General features: G+C 47.0%; 1 protein-coding gene across 1 annotated transcript; it reads right to left on the bottom strand.

The window, feature by feature from the left end:
- Positions 1-5,957: 5,957 nt before the first annotated feature.
- On the bottom strand, positions 5,958-19,467 carry ZNF619 (zinc finger protein 619). The gene is made up of 5 exons (XM_060164073.1): positions 19,343-19,467; positions 18,709-18,791; positions 14,723-14,849; positions 13,655-13,768; positions 5,958-10,062 (listed from the first exon to the last, which is right to left on the bottom strand). The coding sequence occupies exons 2-5, from the start codon at positions 18,727-18,729 to the stop codon at positions 8,618-8,620; spliced, it is 1,707 nt and encodes a 568-aa protein (XP_060020056.1). The 5' UTR covers positions 18,730-18,791; positions 19,343-19,467; the 3' UTR covers positions 5,958-8,617.
- Between the last annotated feature and the right edge of the window lie 200 nt (positions 19,468-19,667).

Raw genomic sequence — 19,667 nt, 5'->3', positions numbered from 1 at the left:
CTTGATTATGTCTTAGTTTGGGAATTCTCATTTCTCCACTCCCCTTAACTCCTCCCCTTCCCCAAACACACCCGACAATGACAGATGCACAACGGAAGCCACAGGCCTGGACCTGGATCTGGGTGCAGAGCTGACACCTGCTCTCTTGACATCAAAAGGGTGAGAGGGCAGGGGAGGGGAGCCACAGAGGCTGAAAAGATGCTCGCTCACTGGGCGCCAGGTGATCTGGAGCATGGCAGGCGTCTCTGCTTCGCACACTGCCCTCCAGGTCCTGAGATGTGACACTGAAAGGAAAATACAGAGGTACGGGTAAGAGTGATGCTGCCTCGCACCCTGCAAATACCTTCTGTCCGCCTCGGCCCCTTTCCATTCCGCTACCCCCTCACCACAAAGGCAAAGGGTTTGGAGAACCCGGTACCACACCCGGGAAAGCGAATCTGTTACCCGGACACCGGCACCCGCATCCCAGGAAGCCACTAACCCCGCACAGTGCAAGCGAAGAGAAAGCATGGGACTGCAGCCAGCCTCTGGGAAAGCTTCCAACAGGTTCAGTGGCAAGTGCGGTAACCGTCTCCCCTCCTCTCTAGGAACCTGGGAAATTTCCCATCTCTGTGGTTCCCTATCGCAGCCGCAGCCGTCCAGCCTCTACTTTGGGAGATGGCAAAGGACAGAGCTGCTGGCCGGAGGCTCGGGTCCCGCAGCGGCCCCATTCGGTAGCTCCTCCGGGGGATGTAGGCCGGCTGGCTCAAGCCACAGAATGGTTTCAATCCTGGGAATTACCTAGGGTTCTCTGGCGTTCACTACTTCTGGTTGCCCTTCCAGGTACTGAGGGGACCATTGCTCCACATATGCCCAAGAGGCCTGGGTTCTGTGGCTACACCAATGTGGGAGGATTGGAAATTGGAAGAGTGGAGCCCATCACTTCAACCGCCAGATGTGTATGGGTTGAGAGCATAGAGCCCCTGGTCCAAAAACCTGGCCGCTGTACCACTTACTAGCTGTGGGACCAGCAGCAAGTTGCCTTGCCTGTTTCATTGTTAACTGGGTATGATGGAGGTACCAACCACAAAGGGCTGTTGAAGGATAATAATTAAATGAATTCATGGACTGACAAAGTGTTTACAGTAGTGCCTGGCACGTAATAAGTGCTTACAAGTTTGTGTTGTTTATAGAGATACAAGTGCGGCTTGGGCTCCAATGTGTGACACAGTGTAGGGAAACAGCTATTAACGTTTAGCCTTAGAGCCCTTTCCCACCATATACCCGGATGTGTGTTCCAGGCCCAACCTGGAGAAATTCAGTGCTTCTACCCAGAAAGGTTTTAATTACAAAGGCATCTTCAATTAGTTCAACTACATGACAGAGGGCCTGCACAGTAACAGGAATGGCTTCTCTTCTGTGACCACAGGTGCTACAGTATCCAGAGACTTTCCTCTGCTGTCTCAAATGCCCAATGATGGGGGCCTTTCACATACCGTGTAACCAGTCTCCTGCACTTAGGCATCTGCTGCACATTGCTCCAGCCCAGCTCCCTCTTGTAACTACACATATAAATAGATATTGAAACCAAACAGAATCATCTAGACAGCAACCGCAATCCAAAAGGAAGAACTAATATTTTTTTAAATACATTAAACAAATGTATTACTTTGTTGCAATCAATTCATATTCATTAATTAAACTTCCTTGCACTAGTCACTTAAATAGTCTTTATATAATAGCTAAGATTTATGGGAGCTTAATAGGTGCTAGAAACTGCGCTAAGGCTCTGTAAGCATCATCACTTTTCATTTTCACTTCTGAGACTGGTACTGTTACGTTCCTCATTTTACAACTGAGGAAACTGAAGCCAAAGAGGTTTAGAAGTAATCCGAGGCCACACAGCTAGAAAAGCCCATTAACCAATACCCGTGCAGTTTCTCCTGGGAGCTGGGAAGCATTTTAAACACCATGGAAACATGACACAGAATTCTCTGGCTCCACACCCCACAGCCTCTGCTGCACTACTCAGTCCTCCTTTATTTCCCCAATAATTGTTGGAACTGCCTAATGTCATCGGTTTTGCAGTCCTCCTCCTGCCCCTCCTAGATTCATGCCCTACTCATCTAGCATCCCCAGGGTGTCTTCCAAATTCTTCTAAGTTCCATGGCCTCCAAGGACAGTTGCAAACTACTGGCACAGGAGACCTGCCTCTTGGTAGACTTCATCTGTAGAAACTGATGTGGATTTGTAGCTCCCAGAAAATTTTACTGGCAGTGCTTCCAACGCATGCAATTAAATGGATCTTCTGAAAATCATGTCCTCTCTGTAGACAAAGGTAACTCCCACTGGGGATAATCTCATCTCACCTCAAACCACTTTTCCCCAAACACACCCTCACCCGCATAGACACACATCCACAGCTGCCTGGCAAAGGGGAACCCAAGTCAGGCCCGAGTCTGGCATAGACTTCTCTGAGAGCTGATCTAAGAAAAGCTGTCAGGAAGCCGGCTCACCTGGGACCACGCTGTCTGAAGCATGGCTGCCGTCCCCTGGCTTCCTGCACTGCTCTCTGATTTGGGAAGAGGAAGAGTCTCAGATCTAAGGAGAAAAGAGCTCCAAGGGAAACTGCCCCTCTCTCGCAGCCCGTACGTGCATTACTCCCCTTCACATCTCTCAACACCATCCCTGGGCTCCCTTAACTCTTAGGACAATGACTGCCCTACCACTCCATGGCAGCCCGGCCCCTCCCCTCACCCACAGAGTTATAACTGCTCCATCCGCTTGCTGGCAAGGCACAAGGCTTCTCAAAATATGCCACAACACTACATTATCCAGAACTGAGTCTCGGCTAGAGGAGAATCCTGGCCTCAGTGACTGCTTGGGTTGGAACAGAAAATTTTTACTGAATATGTCCTGTGACCCTGACCAGTGACAAAGATTCTGTCCTTGACCAGACTCTTGGCAGGCTCCCCTGAGCCCCTTCTCCGCTAGGCCTTCAAACCCTGGCCTATGAAAACATGAACAAGACATTAACATCATCTCTAACAGTTCAAGGCCACATCCCTAGGATGACCCTACCCCCTCTTAGAGGGTCTGCTTGAGAAAATTCAAGGTTGTCTAAAGAATATAGTGCTTGTTCCACCCAACTCCTGAAGATAGGGCCTCTGTCTCCCAGTCTCTGTGGGAGGGGGTAGGAGCCTAACTTCCATAAGCGCCAGTTAGCAAACCCAGACGGGTTTCACTTGACTTCCCTGCTTTACTGAGTCTCCACTCGCCCCCTCTCTACTCTCTCATTCTCCCTTTCAAAGACCGGGTCACCTCTGTACAAGTCGAAGCTGAGTTCAGTTCACCCTGGACACTTTGACACGATGACCAAGAGAGGTCTCCTCTGGAGAGAAAGGGGGCGCCTGGACCGAGAGGGGCTACAGCACAAAATGCTGGTGGAGGCTTGGCAGCGGGTCAAAACAGGAAAAAGAGATGCTCAAGTGGACCGGTGGGTGATGCTGGGCGCACGCCCGCTCGGAGCGGCGGGAAGCAGGCGACGCCGACATCACCAGCCGCCAACGAAGGCGGCGGGCACAGAAAGCCCTTCGGAGGAAGACGAACGAACCCGCCACCGCGGGCAGGGGCGCGGGCCTCTTCGGCCAGGCTCTTCCAGGTCAAGGCTCTCAAGCCAGCCAAGACCACGAATGCGCCGAGCCACCTCGCCTCCGAGGCCGAGATCACCCCGGCGGACGGTTAGCACAACAGTCCACTCTCCCGCCGGAGGGCGGGCTCCCCCAGCCAGCGCCGAGCCGGAAGGACGGCGGAAGCCCACAGTCCGCTCTAGGAAGCCCGGAGGTTTCCTCTCGGTGGTGCCGGTCCAGGGCGCTTACGTGACCCTCCCGCTTCGCCGGGCCCTATCTCCGTTGGAGATGTTGGAGATGGCCAGTGGCGGCAGCGACGGTCTTGTGGCAACCCTGCCTGCCTAGATCTCAGCGGCTGACTGCAGATGGGGCCGCAGCAGGGCTGGTGCAACTGTGATCGAAAAGCGGGGATTCTTGGCCTCCAGGATGTGACATCATATATGGAAACAAATGTTTGTATCTCTTCTTAATCCCTCCCTATTCCTGGGACACAGTCCAAGGGTGGACTGGTAAAGATTAAACTAACAGTCTGAAGTTGGCTCAATCGCTGTTCCTTCTAACTTGTTAACAAGGCAAAATTTCACATACTAAGTGCTAACTTTCCCGGAGAAGGCTAGAAAGTAGAGAATTAGCTCGATTTCACACTATAAATGCTGAGGACTGTCAGCGGAGCGCATTACAATTTAAACTGAACCGTAGGAGCAGACAGAAGTTTGCCTCACAGCTTGCCTAATCTCTGTTATGTGTAGGGTACAGGGAGTGCACAGAATGAGATCTCCCTGAAGGTGCTGCTTAGAAGTCTCAGCTTGGCGGGATGAGGGCAGGGGCAGGGGCAGTTAAGGGAGATGCAGGGAATACCCTGCTGGAGGCTTATTCCTTCAGGAGGTGTGGCAGTGGTAGCTAGATTAAGGGAGAAATCACGCAGTCACATTGTTTTTCTGATCAACAACCCAGCTTCCACTTTGGAGTGACTGTGAACAGAGAAGGAAAAGTGGGAGAACTATAACCAGAAATGAACTAGATGGAGACCTATAACCAGGGAGCCAGCCTTGCCACTGCTGGGTCAACTACACACATACACCCCAAAGGAAAAGGCCCAAGAGCCACAGAGGTTGACCCTCACTCAACCCATGGCCAGAAGTACCTGTCTACCCCAAACACAGAGCACAGAGGAAATCAGAGGGGTTAACACTTCACATAACCCCACCAGCAAATCCACCCCAAACCAGCCAGTCACAAGCCAACAACAAACGAAAGTCTGAATGCACAGACCGAGCTTACTGTGAGCCAGGAAACGTTAATGGAGGATGATCAACACATCCAATGGAAGACTATCAAAGATAAATTGCCCAGGGCTTTCCTGGTGGCCCAGTGGTTGAGAGTCCGCCTGCCGATGCAGGGGACACGGGTTCGTGCCCCGATCCGGGAAGATCCCACATGCCGCGGAGCGGCTGGGCCCGTGAGCCGTGGCCGCTGAGCCTGCGCGTCCGGAGCCTGTGCTCCGCAATGGGAGAGGCTACAGCAGTGACAGGCCCGCGTACCGAAAAAAAAAAAAAAAAGATAAATTGCCCAAAGATTCCAGACTGTAGGGAAAAAAATATCCTGAAGTTATCTTCATTGCCAGGAGACATGGAGCAATAGAAATGAGGGAAAAGATTGTAATCGAAGAAGTCAGCAACAGATACCTTTTGGATATTTGCCCCCTTACCACAGGGTGGGGCCCCAGCAGCCTCATTACACTGTATGAACCACCCCCACAACCCCCCACCAGAGGAGAGTCGGCCAGAAGTGAACACCGAAACTGGGCAATTCAGACTCTCCTAGGAATTTGGAATTAAGTCTGGGAGAGTCTCAATTCGGGCTGGTCCCTGGAGTGGAGTTGTAAACTGTGGGACCTGTGGCAACTTCTGCCTTGTGCCTGGGGGTGAAGAAAATAGGAATTCCAAGAGGGGAGAGGAGATGGGAAGCGAGGAGCCTGCTGACACTGAGCCCAACTGTGCCGCCTGTGGTTCTGATTGCTTGGGTTTCCAGCCCCCGGACCTCCTGGCTGCAATCTTGCCCTTGGATGTCAGGATGCACACAGGAGTCCTTATAATAAATTAAGTATATTTTAGTTAATTCAAGTAGGTCTCTGCTATTCTGAAACAGAGTCCTACATAACGTACTAAGCCAAGTCACTGGTAAAGGTAAAAGTCTCAAAATTGAATTAACTCAGGTAAAATGACACCCACATACCTTTCCAGAGGGAAGCAGGCAGTCCTCATGCAAATTGGGGGGCGTGGGGCAGTCAGCTGGTTATAATGTTATTTCACTTTCAGAGAAAATAGAAACTCCTGAAAGAATACTAAGTTATTTTTTAAAATTTATTTAATTTACTTTTGGCTGCATTGGGTCTTTATTGCTGTGCATGGGCTTTCTCTAGTTGCGGTGAGGTCTACTCTTCGTTGCGCTGTGCGGGTTTCTCAGTGTGGTGACTTCTCTTGTTGTGGAGCACGGGCTCTAGGCATGCAGCCTCAGTAGTTGTGGTGCACGGGCTTAGTTGCTCTGTGGCATGTGGGATCTTCCCGGACCAGGGCTAGAACCTGTGTCCCCTGCATTGGCAGACGGATTCTTATCCACTACACCACCAAGAAAGCCCCAGAACACTAAGTTATGTGTGAGTTTATTTTTACACGTGTCCTCTCTGTGAGCTACATTATGGCCCTTTTCAAAAAAACTCCTGAGTGTCTAATTAAGTGCCAGACACCTGGCAATGCTGGTCCCTGCATCAGAAAGGACAGCACGTCGCTCACCTTTCAGCACCTAGTAGATGTTGTGGAGGCTATGTAATAACATTCAATTAACAACAGGAAAAAGCTCTAAATGCCTGTTGAATTAATGAATAAAGGAAGAAATAAATGAGAAAATAAAAGTCACCAAAGTCAGAAACCCATAAATCTCTTTGTTGTGAGCACTCAAAAGCCACTTTCAGCCCAGAGCAGATCTGTTTACTTTTCCCTCACTCCTTGCTTTCTTCTCATGGTATAATCTGCTCCCTTCCAAACTATATTTAGAAGTTCCCCTTTTCTGAAGTCTGGCTAGTTTAGAGTCTCTCACCCCCACCCTTCCTTGCTATAATCCTCCCAGGTGCCCTTCCTTGCTATAATCCTCCCAGGAGCCCCTTCCTGTTTAATGGTGTTTTAGGAAAATAAATAGGACAAAATTTACATAGTTACCCACATATATATACACACATACATATAGATACACACATATTACATATAAATATATATTATGTTTTTGACACACACATATATATGTGTGCATGTGTCAGAAATATGTGTGATAAAGAAACCACAGTTATTGTCATTTTCCTATATTTTGACTGCTTTTCTTAACAATGATTCTGGATGAGGCATCTTTGCATATTCTGGAAGCTCTGACCACAGCTGGGTAAGTAAGGTTGGTTTCTGCCTTTTAGTCCGCTGAATTCTATGTATTGCACAAACTTTATCAAGGAATGAAAATAAAGAAAATATCCTTAACATCCTGCCAAGCTTTTAACTTTCTCCCTGTGCTGAGGGAGCGTTTTGGGGTAATAGAACTTTTCTGTATCTTGGTTACACAAATGTATTCAGTTGTCAAAACTCACCAAACTGTATACTTTAAGAGGGTGAATTTTACTGTCTATAAAGTATATCTCAATAAGCCTGACCAAAACCAAAACCAAAACCACCTTTCTTTGCCCTCCCTTAGAGACAATTTTATGGTGTTATAATGACAATGTATGTATCCTTTTCTTAGTACTTATCCCCACGTAATTATTTAAAGTACCCTTCCACGTCACTACACTGTCCTGAAGCAGTGATTCTGAGAAAGGTCAGGGCCTCTAACCACTGGATGGACAGTGTGGCCAAGCCAGTGAGATCATAACATCTGGTAAGATTAGCGTCCTTTAAACTCTTCTCTCTGGTGTTACCAAAGTCGTTCATTAGGAAATTAATTCAAAAGCACCACCCCTCACAAATGAATGATAGGGGACGTGGAGTAGGTGTGATAACAGGCTGAGGCACGCATGGTAACTGATCAGGAATGAGCTCTCTTCTAAGGCAGGAGCTACAGCAAGTCACTGTTGGGTTTCTCTTCTCCTTCCCTCTGGTGTTCCCCAGTGTGATGCCAACAGCATCACCCCATGTATAATTTAGATATACACCCAGGCACCTGCCCTCAATTGCACAAGCCCAAGTCTCTTTTTGTACCTACATAGTTGAGTGGACACTAAAAGTAAACAATGATATGGATGGGAACAGCAAAGAAACCCAAACAGAAAAAGCACATCCCCTTTCAATCATATTCTTGTCGCTGATTATTTCCTTGCACTATAGCTTAGTTACACAAGATCCTCATAATGGTCATTATCAAGGTAATAGAAAACCCAAGGCTCAGATTCCCCACAATGAAATTTGCTACTGGCCCCACCAAATGGCCCTCCTTAAATACTGAAGGTAATCATTGGATACTTTTTCTGATTACTTCCTCCCACAGACTCTGCGTTTTCCCTACTTGTTGAATTACTATGGCTCATCTCATTGTAATGACATCCCCCTAAAGCCCAAAATGTTCTGCCAACTCTTCCAACCCTAGTAGCCCCTGAAGACAGGAGCAGACTGATGGTAGGCCAAAACTGGGCATGATAAAGAGCAAATACTACAGGGAGTTCCCTGGTGGGCTAGGGGTTAGGATTCCTGGCTTTCACTGCTGTGGTCTGGGTTCAATCCCTGGTCAGGGAACTGAGATCCTGCAAACTGTGAGGCATGCCCCCCCCCAAAAAAATATATACTACCGTTCGCTACCCGAGGGAGAGAAGAGGGTAATCAAACACGGTCCTTATGCATGAAACTTAAATGGAGCTGGGAAAACAATAATGATTTACTTATGGAAGACCAGAAGAGTATCATTAAAGACATGACCAGGAGACCAGAGGAAAGTCTGCTACCCTAGGGACAATGGAGTTGAGAACATGAGGGAGCTCAGGGGGAATGAGATAAAGGGTTCAGGCTATGAGGGGATGACTTCCCAGGAGAAGCAAGATCCTGAAAGAAATGCATGATTTGGACAGGTGAAGACTTGGCCATTTCAGATGAGGGGAGCAGCATGAAGAGAGGCACAGAGGAAGGAAGCAGCACTGCACATGGAGAAGACAGGGGAGACCCTGGCATGGCTGGGGCAGGGCTCGCATGTTGGGGAGGTGGAGGGGAGAGGACTGAAGTGGGGCAGTGGGGCTTAACGAGGGACGGCCCTGTAACTTGGGCAGGTTTCTTCCTAGTATGCAGTTTCTGATGCTGAATGAAACTTGCGCTCCATTTGAAAGATTTCCCGCACACCTTACACTCGTAGGGTTTCTCCCCAGTGTGAACTCGTTGGTGCTGAACCAGGGTGATTTTCTGATTGAACGCCTTCCCACACTCCTGGCATTCATAAGGTTTCTCCCCGGTGTGGATTCTCTGATGTATTATAAAGCGTGAGCTACAACTGAAAGTTTTCCAACATTCATGACACTTACAGAGTTTTTCCCCAGTGTGGAACCTCTGGTGTTGGAGAAATACCGAACTCCGGTGGAAAGCCTTGCCGCACTCTTTACATTCGTAAGGTTTCTCCCCAGTGTGGATTCTCTGATGCTGAATCAGGACTGAATTCGAGCTGAAGCTTTTCCCACACTCCTCACATTCGTATGGCTTCTCCCCAGTGTGGACTCGCTCATGGATGACGCAGTCATAGCTACACTGAAAGGCCTTCCCACATTCCTTACATTTAAAGGGTTTCTCCCCAGTGTGGATTCGATGATGCCGGATAAGTTTTGAGTTGTAGCTGAAGGTTTTCCCACAGTCCCTACATTCATAGGGTTTCTCTCCCCCATGGAGTTTCTGATGCTGAAGGAGGTGGGAGTTTTGACTGAAGGCTTGTCCACATTCCTGGCACGGGTACGGTTTCTCCCCAGTGTCGATTTCCTGGTGCCGTGACAGTTTTGAGTTATATCTGAAGGCTTTCCCACATTCTTTGCATTTGTAGGGCTTCTCATTCGTGTGAATTCTCTGATGCTGGTGAAGGTCTGAACGTTGGTTGAAATATCTGCCACACTCACCACATTTATAAAATACCTGTTCTCTAGGGAGGCCCTGCTTTGCAATGAGATGTGTGTGGACACCACATCTTCCTTCCAGTTGTCTGGCTATCTCTTCTCTTTCAACAGTGGAAGATGTATGATCCTGGACTGGCAAATCTGTGAAATCGCCATTCTTTGAGTTTGTTTTCTTCCCCATGTCATACAGCTTCAGCTTCTCTAAGCTGTTCTCAAAGTGAGGGTGCTGGGGAACAACCACCAGCAGTACCTCCATTATCGGTCTGTGTGACTCTGGTCCTTTAGAAATGCTCAGCTCTGGAGTTTGCCCTCCATTCTCAGTCTTGGTTTTACAACCTAGCATGATAAAAAGAAAACATAATATAACTGAATCACATTGCTGTACACCTGAAACTAACACAACATTGTTAATCAACTATACTCCAATATAAAGTAAAAATTAAAATAAATAAATACACACACACACACAGAGAAAGTGAAGGGATGGAAAAAGATATTCCATGCAAATGGAAACAAAAAGAAAGCTGAAGTAGCAATACTCATACCAGCTGGAGTAGCAATACTCATACCAGAGAGAATATAGTTTAAAACAAAGACTGACAAAAAAACAAAGAAGGGCATTACATAAAGATAAAGGTATCAAAGAAAAAAAAAAGAAAAGAAAAAAGAAAACATAACAGTCACTTATTTATGCTAGAAGGAGAAAGGGATTAAGCAGTACTAGCTTGCCCGGGACATATATACTTTTTGGAGGGAGACATAGCCTCCTGATGGTGCCCTGAAGGAACAGTTAAAAATACTGGAGGTGGGGCTTCCCTGGTGGCGCAGTGGTTGAGAGTCTGCCTGCCGATGCAGGGGACACGGGTTCGTGTCCCAGTCCGGGAAGATCCCACATGCTGCGGAGTGGCTAGGCCCGTGAGCCATGGCCGCTGAGCCTGCGCGTCTGGAGCCTGTGCTCCGCAACGGGAGAGGCTACAACAGTGAGAGGCCCACATACCGAAAAAAAAAAAAAATACTGGAGGTGGAGAAGTAAAGCAATGCCATTAAGACAACAAAACCAGTGCAGACAGCAGAAACTGTTAATGGAGACGAATGGAAGAAGAAAAATGGGAATGGGGTGGAGAAATTGCTGGAATAGAAAGGAATTAAGAAAAGTAGAGGGAGGGAATTCCCTGGTGGTTCAGTAGTTAAAACTCAGCGCTTTCACTGCTGTGGGCCTGGGTTCAATCCCTGGTTGGGGAACTAAGATCCTGCAAGCCACACAGAGCAGCCAAAAAAAAAAGGGAAAGCAGACGGAGCTGAGGTAGAGGAAGAAGATCTTTGAATTACAGCAAAGAGAGCTGGGTAAGCAGCTCTCATGCCACACAGCATCCAGAGGGCTGGGAGATGCTGTCCACAACAGTGGATCTCAAGGCCCTGTCAAGGCAAGAAAGTCCAAATGCTTTAGAGTATTCTGTAATCTTTAAGGAGATGTGCTCTATAGCAAGTCTGACTGGGGCAAAAACGGTTTGTAACACTGCCGGTTGTGAGGGGTTCATAAAAGGACCGCAATTTCAAAACCTATGTGCTGTCCTCTGGGAGAGAGACTTACCCATGAAAGGAAAAAAGACATGGCTAGTCAAGACCCTTCTAGGACTGGAGAAGGCAACTGGCGGGCAAGGGGGACCCACACTCTCACTGGTGGCACTACAACAGGGAAGCCGTTTTTGCCTTTTCAGGCACCAAAAGTGAAATTTCTAGCTTAGTGTTTCTTGAGTTATTTTGATCATGACTCACTCAGTACACACATGCTTCCACACAAAAACGTATACACTCGTACAAAACTGAAACAGAAACAAAAGTTTCGCAGAATGATACCCTTAAGAGTAATGAACGTATGACAGATTTTATACAAGTTTGGTCTATTTTATTTAAGCCTAGCACAGTCTAGTCTAATTTTTAAATGCTGAGCACAACTCATTGAGGAGTTGCAACCCAGAATTTTAAAAACACAGTTCAAGATTCTCAAGAACAGTGGTCCTCAAAGTGTGGTTCCAGGACCATCATTATCTGGGAGCTTGTTATAAATTCAGATTCTCAGGCCCTACCCCAATCTGCCAAATTAGGCTCTCTGGAGGTGGTGTCCAGCAGTCTGTGTTTTAACAAGCCCTGCAAGTGATTCTGATGCACACTAGGGTTTGAAACCCACCGATCTAGAAACTAAAAGAGGCAGTTGGAGGCTGTTTTTTCATGGTTTTAGGCTGTACTGTCTGATTAGGTGGTCACTAGCCACATGTGGCTACCTAAATTTAAATTAATTAAAATGGAACGAAATTAAAAATTCAGTTCCTCAGCTGCATTAGCCATATTTCAGGTGCTCATGTGGCTAATGGCTACCATATTGGAGAGTGCAGATATGTAACACTTGCATCACTGTAGAAAGCTTTACTGGACAATGCTGGTTTAAAGCTGCTGGCAGGCTAACTAAATAATGTGTAGCTGTGGCAAAGGGAGACACTGACAATTGCAGGTGGGTCCCTGGGAAAGGGTTTCATCAAGGTGACCTGAAGTGCTGGAGTCAACCTAAAGGTACTGATGAAAACAGAGTGTGGGTGAATAATAAAGGGGCATTTGGTTTACAGAGGTTCTGAATAGCATTAGCGATTGAGAGAGTATAAGAACAGGGCCAATTGAATGAGAAAGGCTATACACCAAATCTCTGGATGGTTCTTTACATTTACTTCAATTCAATATCTTTCAAGAAAGGAAACCACTCATTCCCAATCATGCTTTCTGCAAACCAACCAATACTTCAAATTAATAGAATGAAAGAAGAGAATTGTATGATCATCTCAATAGATATAGAAAAAGCATTTCACAAAATTCAACATCCATACACGATAAAAACTCTTAACAAATTAGGCATAGAAAGAACATATCTCAACATAATAAATGCCATAAATGACATGCCCACAGCTAACATCATATTCAAGGGTGAAACGTTGAAAGCTTTTCCTCTAAGATCAGGAATAAGACAAGGGTGCCCACTCTCACCACTCCTATTCAATACAATACTGGAAATCCTAGCTAGAGAAAACAGGCAAGAAAAAGAAATAAAAGGTACCAGAAATGGAAAGAAAGAAACAAAATTGTCTCTATTTGCAGATAACATGATTTTATATATAGAAAATTCTAAAGACTCAACAAAAAATTGTTAGATCTAATCAACGAATTCAGTAAAGTTGCAGGATATAAAATTAACATACAAAAATCTGAATAATTTCTATACACTAACAATGAGTTTTCTGAGAAATAATGAAATTGATCCCATTTACAACAGCATCAAAAACAATAAAATACTTAGGAACAAATTTAACCAAGGAAGTGAAAGATATCTACTCGGAAAACTACAAGATATTGAGGGAAAAAAAAAAATCAAAGAAGACACAACTAAATGGAAAGATATCCTGTGTTCATGAATTGGAAGAATTAATATTGTTAAAATGTCAATACTACCAAAAGTCATCTATAGACTCAATGCAATCCCTATCAAGATGCCAATAGCATTTTTTACAGAAGTAGAAAAAACACTCCCCAAAATAAACAGGCTTTCTTCCAAAAGCTAATTTATAACTTAGTGTTCAGGAATTCATAAACATTCCGTTCTCCTGTACAGTTTCACACGCACCCATATAAAATATTCTTACAGAAACAAGTTCTTACTATATTCTGTTTATATTCTTAAGTTGACCAATAGAAACCTATTTTCACTACAAAAGGTTTGAAATCCTTTAGTTTTACAAAGAAAAATGACAGAAAATGAAATGTTTGGACTCGTCTTTTCCAGTTTGGGTCTGAAGCTCCAGCAAGGGAACCTTTTTCATGTTAAATCATTAAAAGACCGAAGGAGGCAAAGCTGAAGAGGAACATGGTAGGTTCTCCTGCTTACCTGTGCAGACACCTCTCACCTCTCTCCTGATGGGTGTCCAGGGATCCAGGCCCCCTGGTGCTTCCCCTCGCTCCAGCTGGAATATCAGATCTGGTTTGGGGAACGGAAATGTTGCTGAAGGAGAAAGAAAAGGAACAGGAAGCTGAGGAGAGTCTCCTCTGACCCCTTTCAGCCCACCCTCTGCTTTGTCAGGTGGAAAAAGAAGTGATGTCCTAGGAGATGAAGTGAGGCAAGTATGGAGAGATTCTGGGGTGTAAGGAGGGCTCAAACTGTTTTGCTCAGGAGGAAGTTTATTCTGGCTCTGAGAACAAAGGAAGTTCCCACTGTCATTGGAAGTGTGTATGCGGGAGCCCCAGGAGACTCTCACACAGAGGAGATGGGGCCAGAGTCTCCTCCAGGGAACTGAAAGAGTGAAGGAACAAACATGGAACCTTCTCAGTGCTCTGTGCCCAGAGCAAAGCCCCTCCCAGGAGAGTTCCCACAGGGAAAGGGGGGAAGTCTTTTTTTGGCCACACCTTGCAGCTTGTGGGAATCTTAGTTTCCTGACCAGGGGCTGAACCCGTGCCCTCAGCAGTAAAAGCGTGGAGTCCTAACCACTGGACCGCCAGGGAATTCCCGAGAAGTCTCGTTTAAAACCAAAGTGGCGACTTCCCTGGTGGTCCAGTAGCTAGGACTCCACGCTCCCAATGCAGGGGGCCCGGGTTCGGTCCCTGCTCAGGGAACTAGATCCCACATGCTGCAACTAAGAGTTCACATGTCACAACTAAAGATTTCACATGCAACTAAAGATCACGCATGCTGCAACTAAAGATCCTGCATGCCACAACTGAAGATCTCGCATGCCGCAACTAAGACCTGGCACAGACAAATAAATAATAATTAAAAAAAAAAAAAAAAACCAAAGTAAACCCAGATCTTTCTCCAGCAGCTTCTCCTACAACTGGGGATTGGGGAGCTCAGCTCATGGAGCATCAATCCTGGTAGTATTAGAGATCCCAGATCCATTAAGGAGGAAACCAGGAGCCCACAATGGCAAAAGCTGAGTTTTAGGAAGGAAGGAGGACTCACCCAAGGAAGTTACGTTTGCATAATTCTCCAGTATCACCTCCCTATACAGGGTCCTCTGCACAGAGTCCAGGCTGGCCCATTGGTTCTGGGTGAAGTACACGGCCACGTCCTCAAAGCTCACTGATTCCTGAAACAACAGGTTCCTGCTCAAGCCCTGGATGGGACAGAGGGAGCGGCCTGAACTCCAGGGAAGGGAGGAATCTCCTGGAGTCCATGGCTCTGAGCCCTAGGGAAGGTGTGTACTGGAAAGAAGAGCCACACAGCACCCCAGTCAGGCACAGCCCTCAGCCAGCATCCCCATTTTCAATGTGCTTGCCTCTGGGGTCCCACTACTGTCATCCCAAGCACACAGTGCAGCACCTACTGTTGTCTGCCTGGTGATCACAGCAACCCTGCGTCTGGTTCCATGGGCTGGGTCCATCTTTCTGGCATGTTTTCTAAAATGACCACAGCAGGTATCTTTTGCCCAGGCTCCACCCATTCTGAAGCCCCCATCGGGGCCTCCCACTCAGTTCCTCTCTGGACGGCCCCCTCCATATCTTTTAGTATAGACAGAGGGGCGATTCTTCCTCTTCCCAACATCTTGCCTTATTAGGAAGCTGTTTGTCCTATGAAGGCAATGTCACCTTCTCCTTTCCTAACACATCTGACTCCAGGGACAGAAAGGCAGTCTCCATTCTTCAACGTGGACCTGTCCCTGATCACCTAAGCTCTGTCCGACCTGCCAACACTGTCCTCTTCACCAGGTGTGTCTCTTCCTGCCTCTCACTGGGGACGTTTCCACCTTCCCAAGGGAGAAGGAAAGTCATAGCTCCTTTAGGCCATTGTGCCTTGTCCCGTGTCAGTTACTTTCACATCAATTAGCTCAATCCTTAGAACACATCTGTGAAGTCAGAATTATTATTCCCATTTCTAGATGATGGGGATCAGTGATAGTAAGCACTTTCAAATAGACAAAAGTGAGACCTCTTTATCTGAGTATTTATTACAAGGCTGAATAAGGAAGCAAAAATTTCAAAATGAACTGACCACTTATATAAATTAGTCCTACTATAATATCTCTCCCTGAATCACACTGTCCCCTATCCCAGTCTGTCATGACAACAACTGTCTCTTTGTTCTTAGTCCCTTATGGGTGGAAGAAATAACCAAAGAAGTATCGGAGCCATCCGATACTTTACACGCCATCATTGTAAAGATTGGTTCAGACAAGAACCATCGCTGGATGCTAAATCTAGGCGGAAATTTTGATGAGAAGCAGGATATGTGCATGCTCTTAAATGTTTCCCAACGGATTTATCAGTCGCAAGGGGAAAATAATAACTGTACAGTGAAGAAATCAGATAACACCTTGACCAGGAAATCTAAACATGGCTAGTGTGACTGATGAACTGGATTTCTAATTTTAATTTAAATAGGCACCTGTAGCTAGTGGCTCCCTTACTAAACAGTGGAGAGAACAGACACTTTGCTGATCCTGAATGTAATATTCTGTCTTTACTTCCTTGAGAGTCAACAGCTGAGACCATGGTACTGACCTTCTTCCTTCACATTATGGCTTCCACCCTCCTCTCCTCTCTAATTATCGACGCATCCTTCGTTCTTTGTTCTCTGCAACATTCAGCTTCTCAACATCCGGCTCCATCTCTCATCACTCTGCTTTGGTCCTTTGCTAGTACTTCCTCCTTCTCCATTATTAAATCAACAGCGTTGCAGATTCCTCTCCGTGGGAAGCAGATAACAGAGCAGCACAGCATAACGGCTAACAGCACGGACTTTAGAGCTGTGGTTCTCAATGGGGGGCGGGGTGGGGGTGATACTGTGCTCAACAGGGAATATGTGGCAATGCCTGGAGATGGTTTTAGTTGTCACAACTGTCGGCTACTGGCACCTAGTGGGTAGAGGCCAGGGACGGATGTTACTGTGGGGGACACAGGAGGGTCCCCCACAGCAAAGGGTTACCTGACCCAAAATGTCAACAGTGCTGAGGTTGACAAACCCTGCTCTAGAGCCAGACTCCCTAGGTTCAAATCCCATCCCTATAGCCATTAGCTGTATGAACTTGGATGAGACACTTAACTTTTTGTGCCTCAGTTTCTTCATTTGGAAAACTGGGATAATAGCAGTACCTAGCTTATGGGGCTCTTGTAAGGATAGAATGAATTAATATGTGTAAAGCAAACATCACCTGGCACATGATGTTATATAAATCTCAGCACTTATTACAACCACAGATGAGATTAGGGGAACTTCCTAAAAGATTCCAAATAACAAATGTTTCTCATAGAGACTGGAGCAAAGGCTGACAGTTATATCTATCTATATATCTATCTATCTATCTCACCTCTGAGAGGTCCTAAAAGAGAGCAACTCAGCTGAGAGGTTTGAGTTTTTAGCATCTCTTCTAGCTGGAATGCACATGACAGCTGGAAATCAAGCGGCCACCTTGGATCATGAAGTAACCTTTGGCATGAGAGCCAGTGCTAGGACAGTGGAGCAGAAAGACGGAAAGAACATGGAGGACTTCCCTGGTGGCACAGTGGTTAAGAATCTGCCTGCCAATGCAGGGGACACGGGTTCGAGCCCTGGTCTGGGAAGATCCCACCTGCTGCCGAGCAACTAAGCCCGTGACCCACAACTACTGAGCCTGCACTTTAGAGCCTGCGAGCCAGAACTACTGAGCCTACATGCCACAACTACTGAAGCCTGCGTGCCTAGAGCCTGTGCTCTGCAACAAGAGAAGCCACCGCAATGAGAAGCCCGCACACCACAACGAAGAATAGTCCCCACTCGCTGCAACTAGAGAAAGCCCGCACGCAGCAAGGAGGAACCAGCACAACCGAAAATAAATAATTAATTTTAAAAACGAAAGTAATTTATTAAAAAAATAAAGGACCTGGATGTGTGATGACAGTGGAGCTGCCACACTAGCCCTAGGCTGCCTCTCCCAGACTTCTTTGCTGTGAGAGAGAAGCTTCTATCTTGTTTAAGCGACTATCGCTTGGGGTTCTCTTAGTGGAACATAATCCCCCATGACTACTATAGTCCAGACAAAGCACTTGGAGAGAACAGACTGTCCCCAAAGATGTTTAAACATTTCCTGACACAGAACTAATGTTGGCTTAAGTGCTGAAACAGAAGTGGATGGTCCAGTGTCCAGAAAAATGAACCAAGTACACATTGCTCTTAAATTTTTGGGATGGACCTTTCTCATTATATGATACATCCATTACATGATATACCCAGCTTTCTCATTACATGATGTAGGACTCTGGAGAAAAATTTACTGAAATTATCCTGTACCACTAAGAAAACTCTGGAGGGAAAACTTCCTCCAATGCTGCATGAATTTGTGCCAACAATGGATACAGCCTCTTACGCAGGTTAAGCTGCAGTCTTTGCAATGGGCTAGAGGCACTGGCTTCAGCTCCAAACTCAGCATTCCTCCAAGAATTCACCTCCTTCATCGATCCACACCCTCCAATGTTCCCTGTTTGGGCTTCATTGTACCCTGACTCCGTGGTCTGCAGAGTAAACTCCTCTTATGGGCGTGCCTGTTTAATCCTAGGAGGCAGCCTTCCTCTGTGTATTGTCACGCAGACTGGCACTCCCCAAATTTTAACTTGCCCATTAATTCCCCAGATTGTACAAATGTATCTTCTGATTCTGGAGATCTGAGGTTCTGCCTTTCTAATGAGCCCCCCAGTGAGATCAAAGCTGCTCATCTGTGCACCGTACTTGCAGTTTGCATGGACATAGATTCTCAGTTTCTAGGAGAATTTCTTGGCCGGTGCTCCCCTCTTTCCCAACCTGATCCTCCCAAGTTTATCCTACTCTCCCTCATCAACTCCCCTAACACACTCCTTTGCCATACTCTTTGATGGATGCAAAGCTAAGCACAGGACTGTCCAAGGCAGGCTATGGGTCCTGCAAAGCCCTTTCATATCTGTTTTGAATATGGAAAGCTGGAAGAAAGCTCAGCTCACCTGGGACCATTTCTGGAGCATGGCTGATGACCCCTGGCTTCGTGCAGTGCCCTCTCTGTTTGGAAAAGCAAGAACCTGCAGAGCTAAGAGGAGAAAGAACCACAATGAGACTGACCCTGTGTTGTTTCCCACACTTGCCACCTCTTCCTCCCTCAGTCTCCTCGCCACTATCCTTGGAAACATACTCTTAGGACACTGGGGATGGCCTCACTGCACCCTTGCTAGGGATTCATTGTGTGCTGCAACTGCTCCTTTGTACACTCTACAAATTTGCCTGATGAGGATGTAAATTCCTAGAAAGAATCTCTGAAGCAAGAGTCAAGGACTGCGGTGTATTCATGGTTTTTAAGAAAATCCCTGACTCACTGTGAATGCATTACTAAGTAGTCTGCACTGAATGCTTCTACTGATCATGAATGGCAGACTCTAAACAAGCTTCTGGAGAGAAAGTAGGGTAAAAGGGGTCCGTGGACCTCTGCACCGCCTGCGGAAAAAAATGCAAGGGGTGTTCTGACCCCGGGAGGAAAAGCTAAGACTCTCAACGTCCCAGTGGGCAATGCGGACCGGAGACCACATCCACATCTGGACACTCCACCCTGGGAAGCAGGCGACCCCAAACGCCACCTGACCCCACCTTGAGTACCGCGAATCAGAGGAGATCCGGCCGGCTCTTCGAGGCAGGAAGGTCTATCGCGCCTCTCCAGCAGAAGGCTGGGACCAGGTTCGTGGCGCCCCGAGGGCCCCTCCGCAGCGAGTGCCAGGCCCTGACGCCCGAGCTCCGGATGGGGAGGGCTGGGCCACTGGGGAGCAGGGTCACGTAATCCCCAGCCGCTCGCTGAGTGCCGGCAGCCCAGCCGAACAGAGCCAAGGCGGAAGCGCTCCCGGCCGGCGCCCTGGGCGCCTCTCTAGGAAGCCGGGAGGCTGGCCCTTCTCCATGGTTCCCCCAAGCCAGACCTCAG

Source organism: Lagenorhynchus albirostris, chromosome 10, assembly GCF_949774975.1.
Source record: "Lagenorhynchus albirostris chromosome 10, mLagAlb1.1, whole genome shotgun sequence".
NCBI lineage: Eukaryota > Metazoa > Chordata > Mammalia > Artiodactyla > Delphinidae > Lagenorhynchus > Lagenorhynchus albirostris.
This window is presented reverse-complemented; position numbering and strand designations above follow the sequence as displayed.

Coding starts and splice junctions, on each gene's coding strand:
- ZNF619 (XM_060164073.1), bottom strand. CDS start 18,729: ATGCTCCAGAAATGGTCCCAG. Junction 14,850..18,708: donor TGCTCCAGAAATGGTCCCAG/GTGAGCTGAGCT, acceptor CTGTTGTTTCAG/GAATCAGTGAGCTTTGAGGA. Junction 10,063..13,654: donor GGTGAGAGGTGTCTGCACAG/GTAAGCAGGAGA, acceptor TTATCATGCTAG/GTTGTAAAACCAAGACTGAG.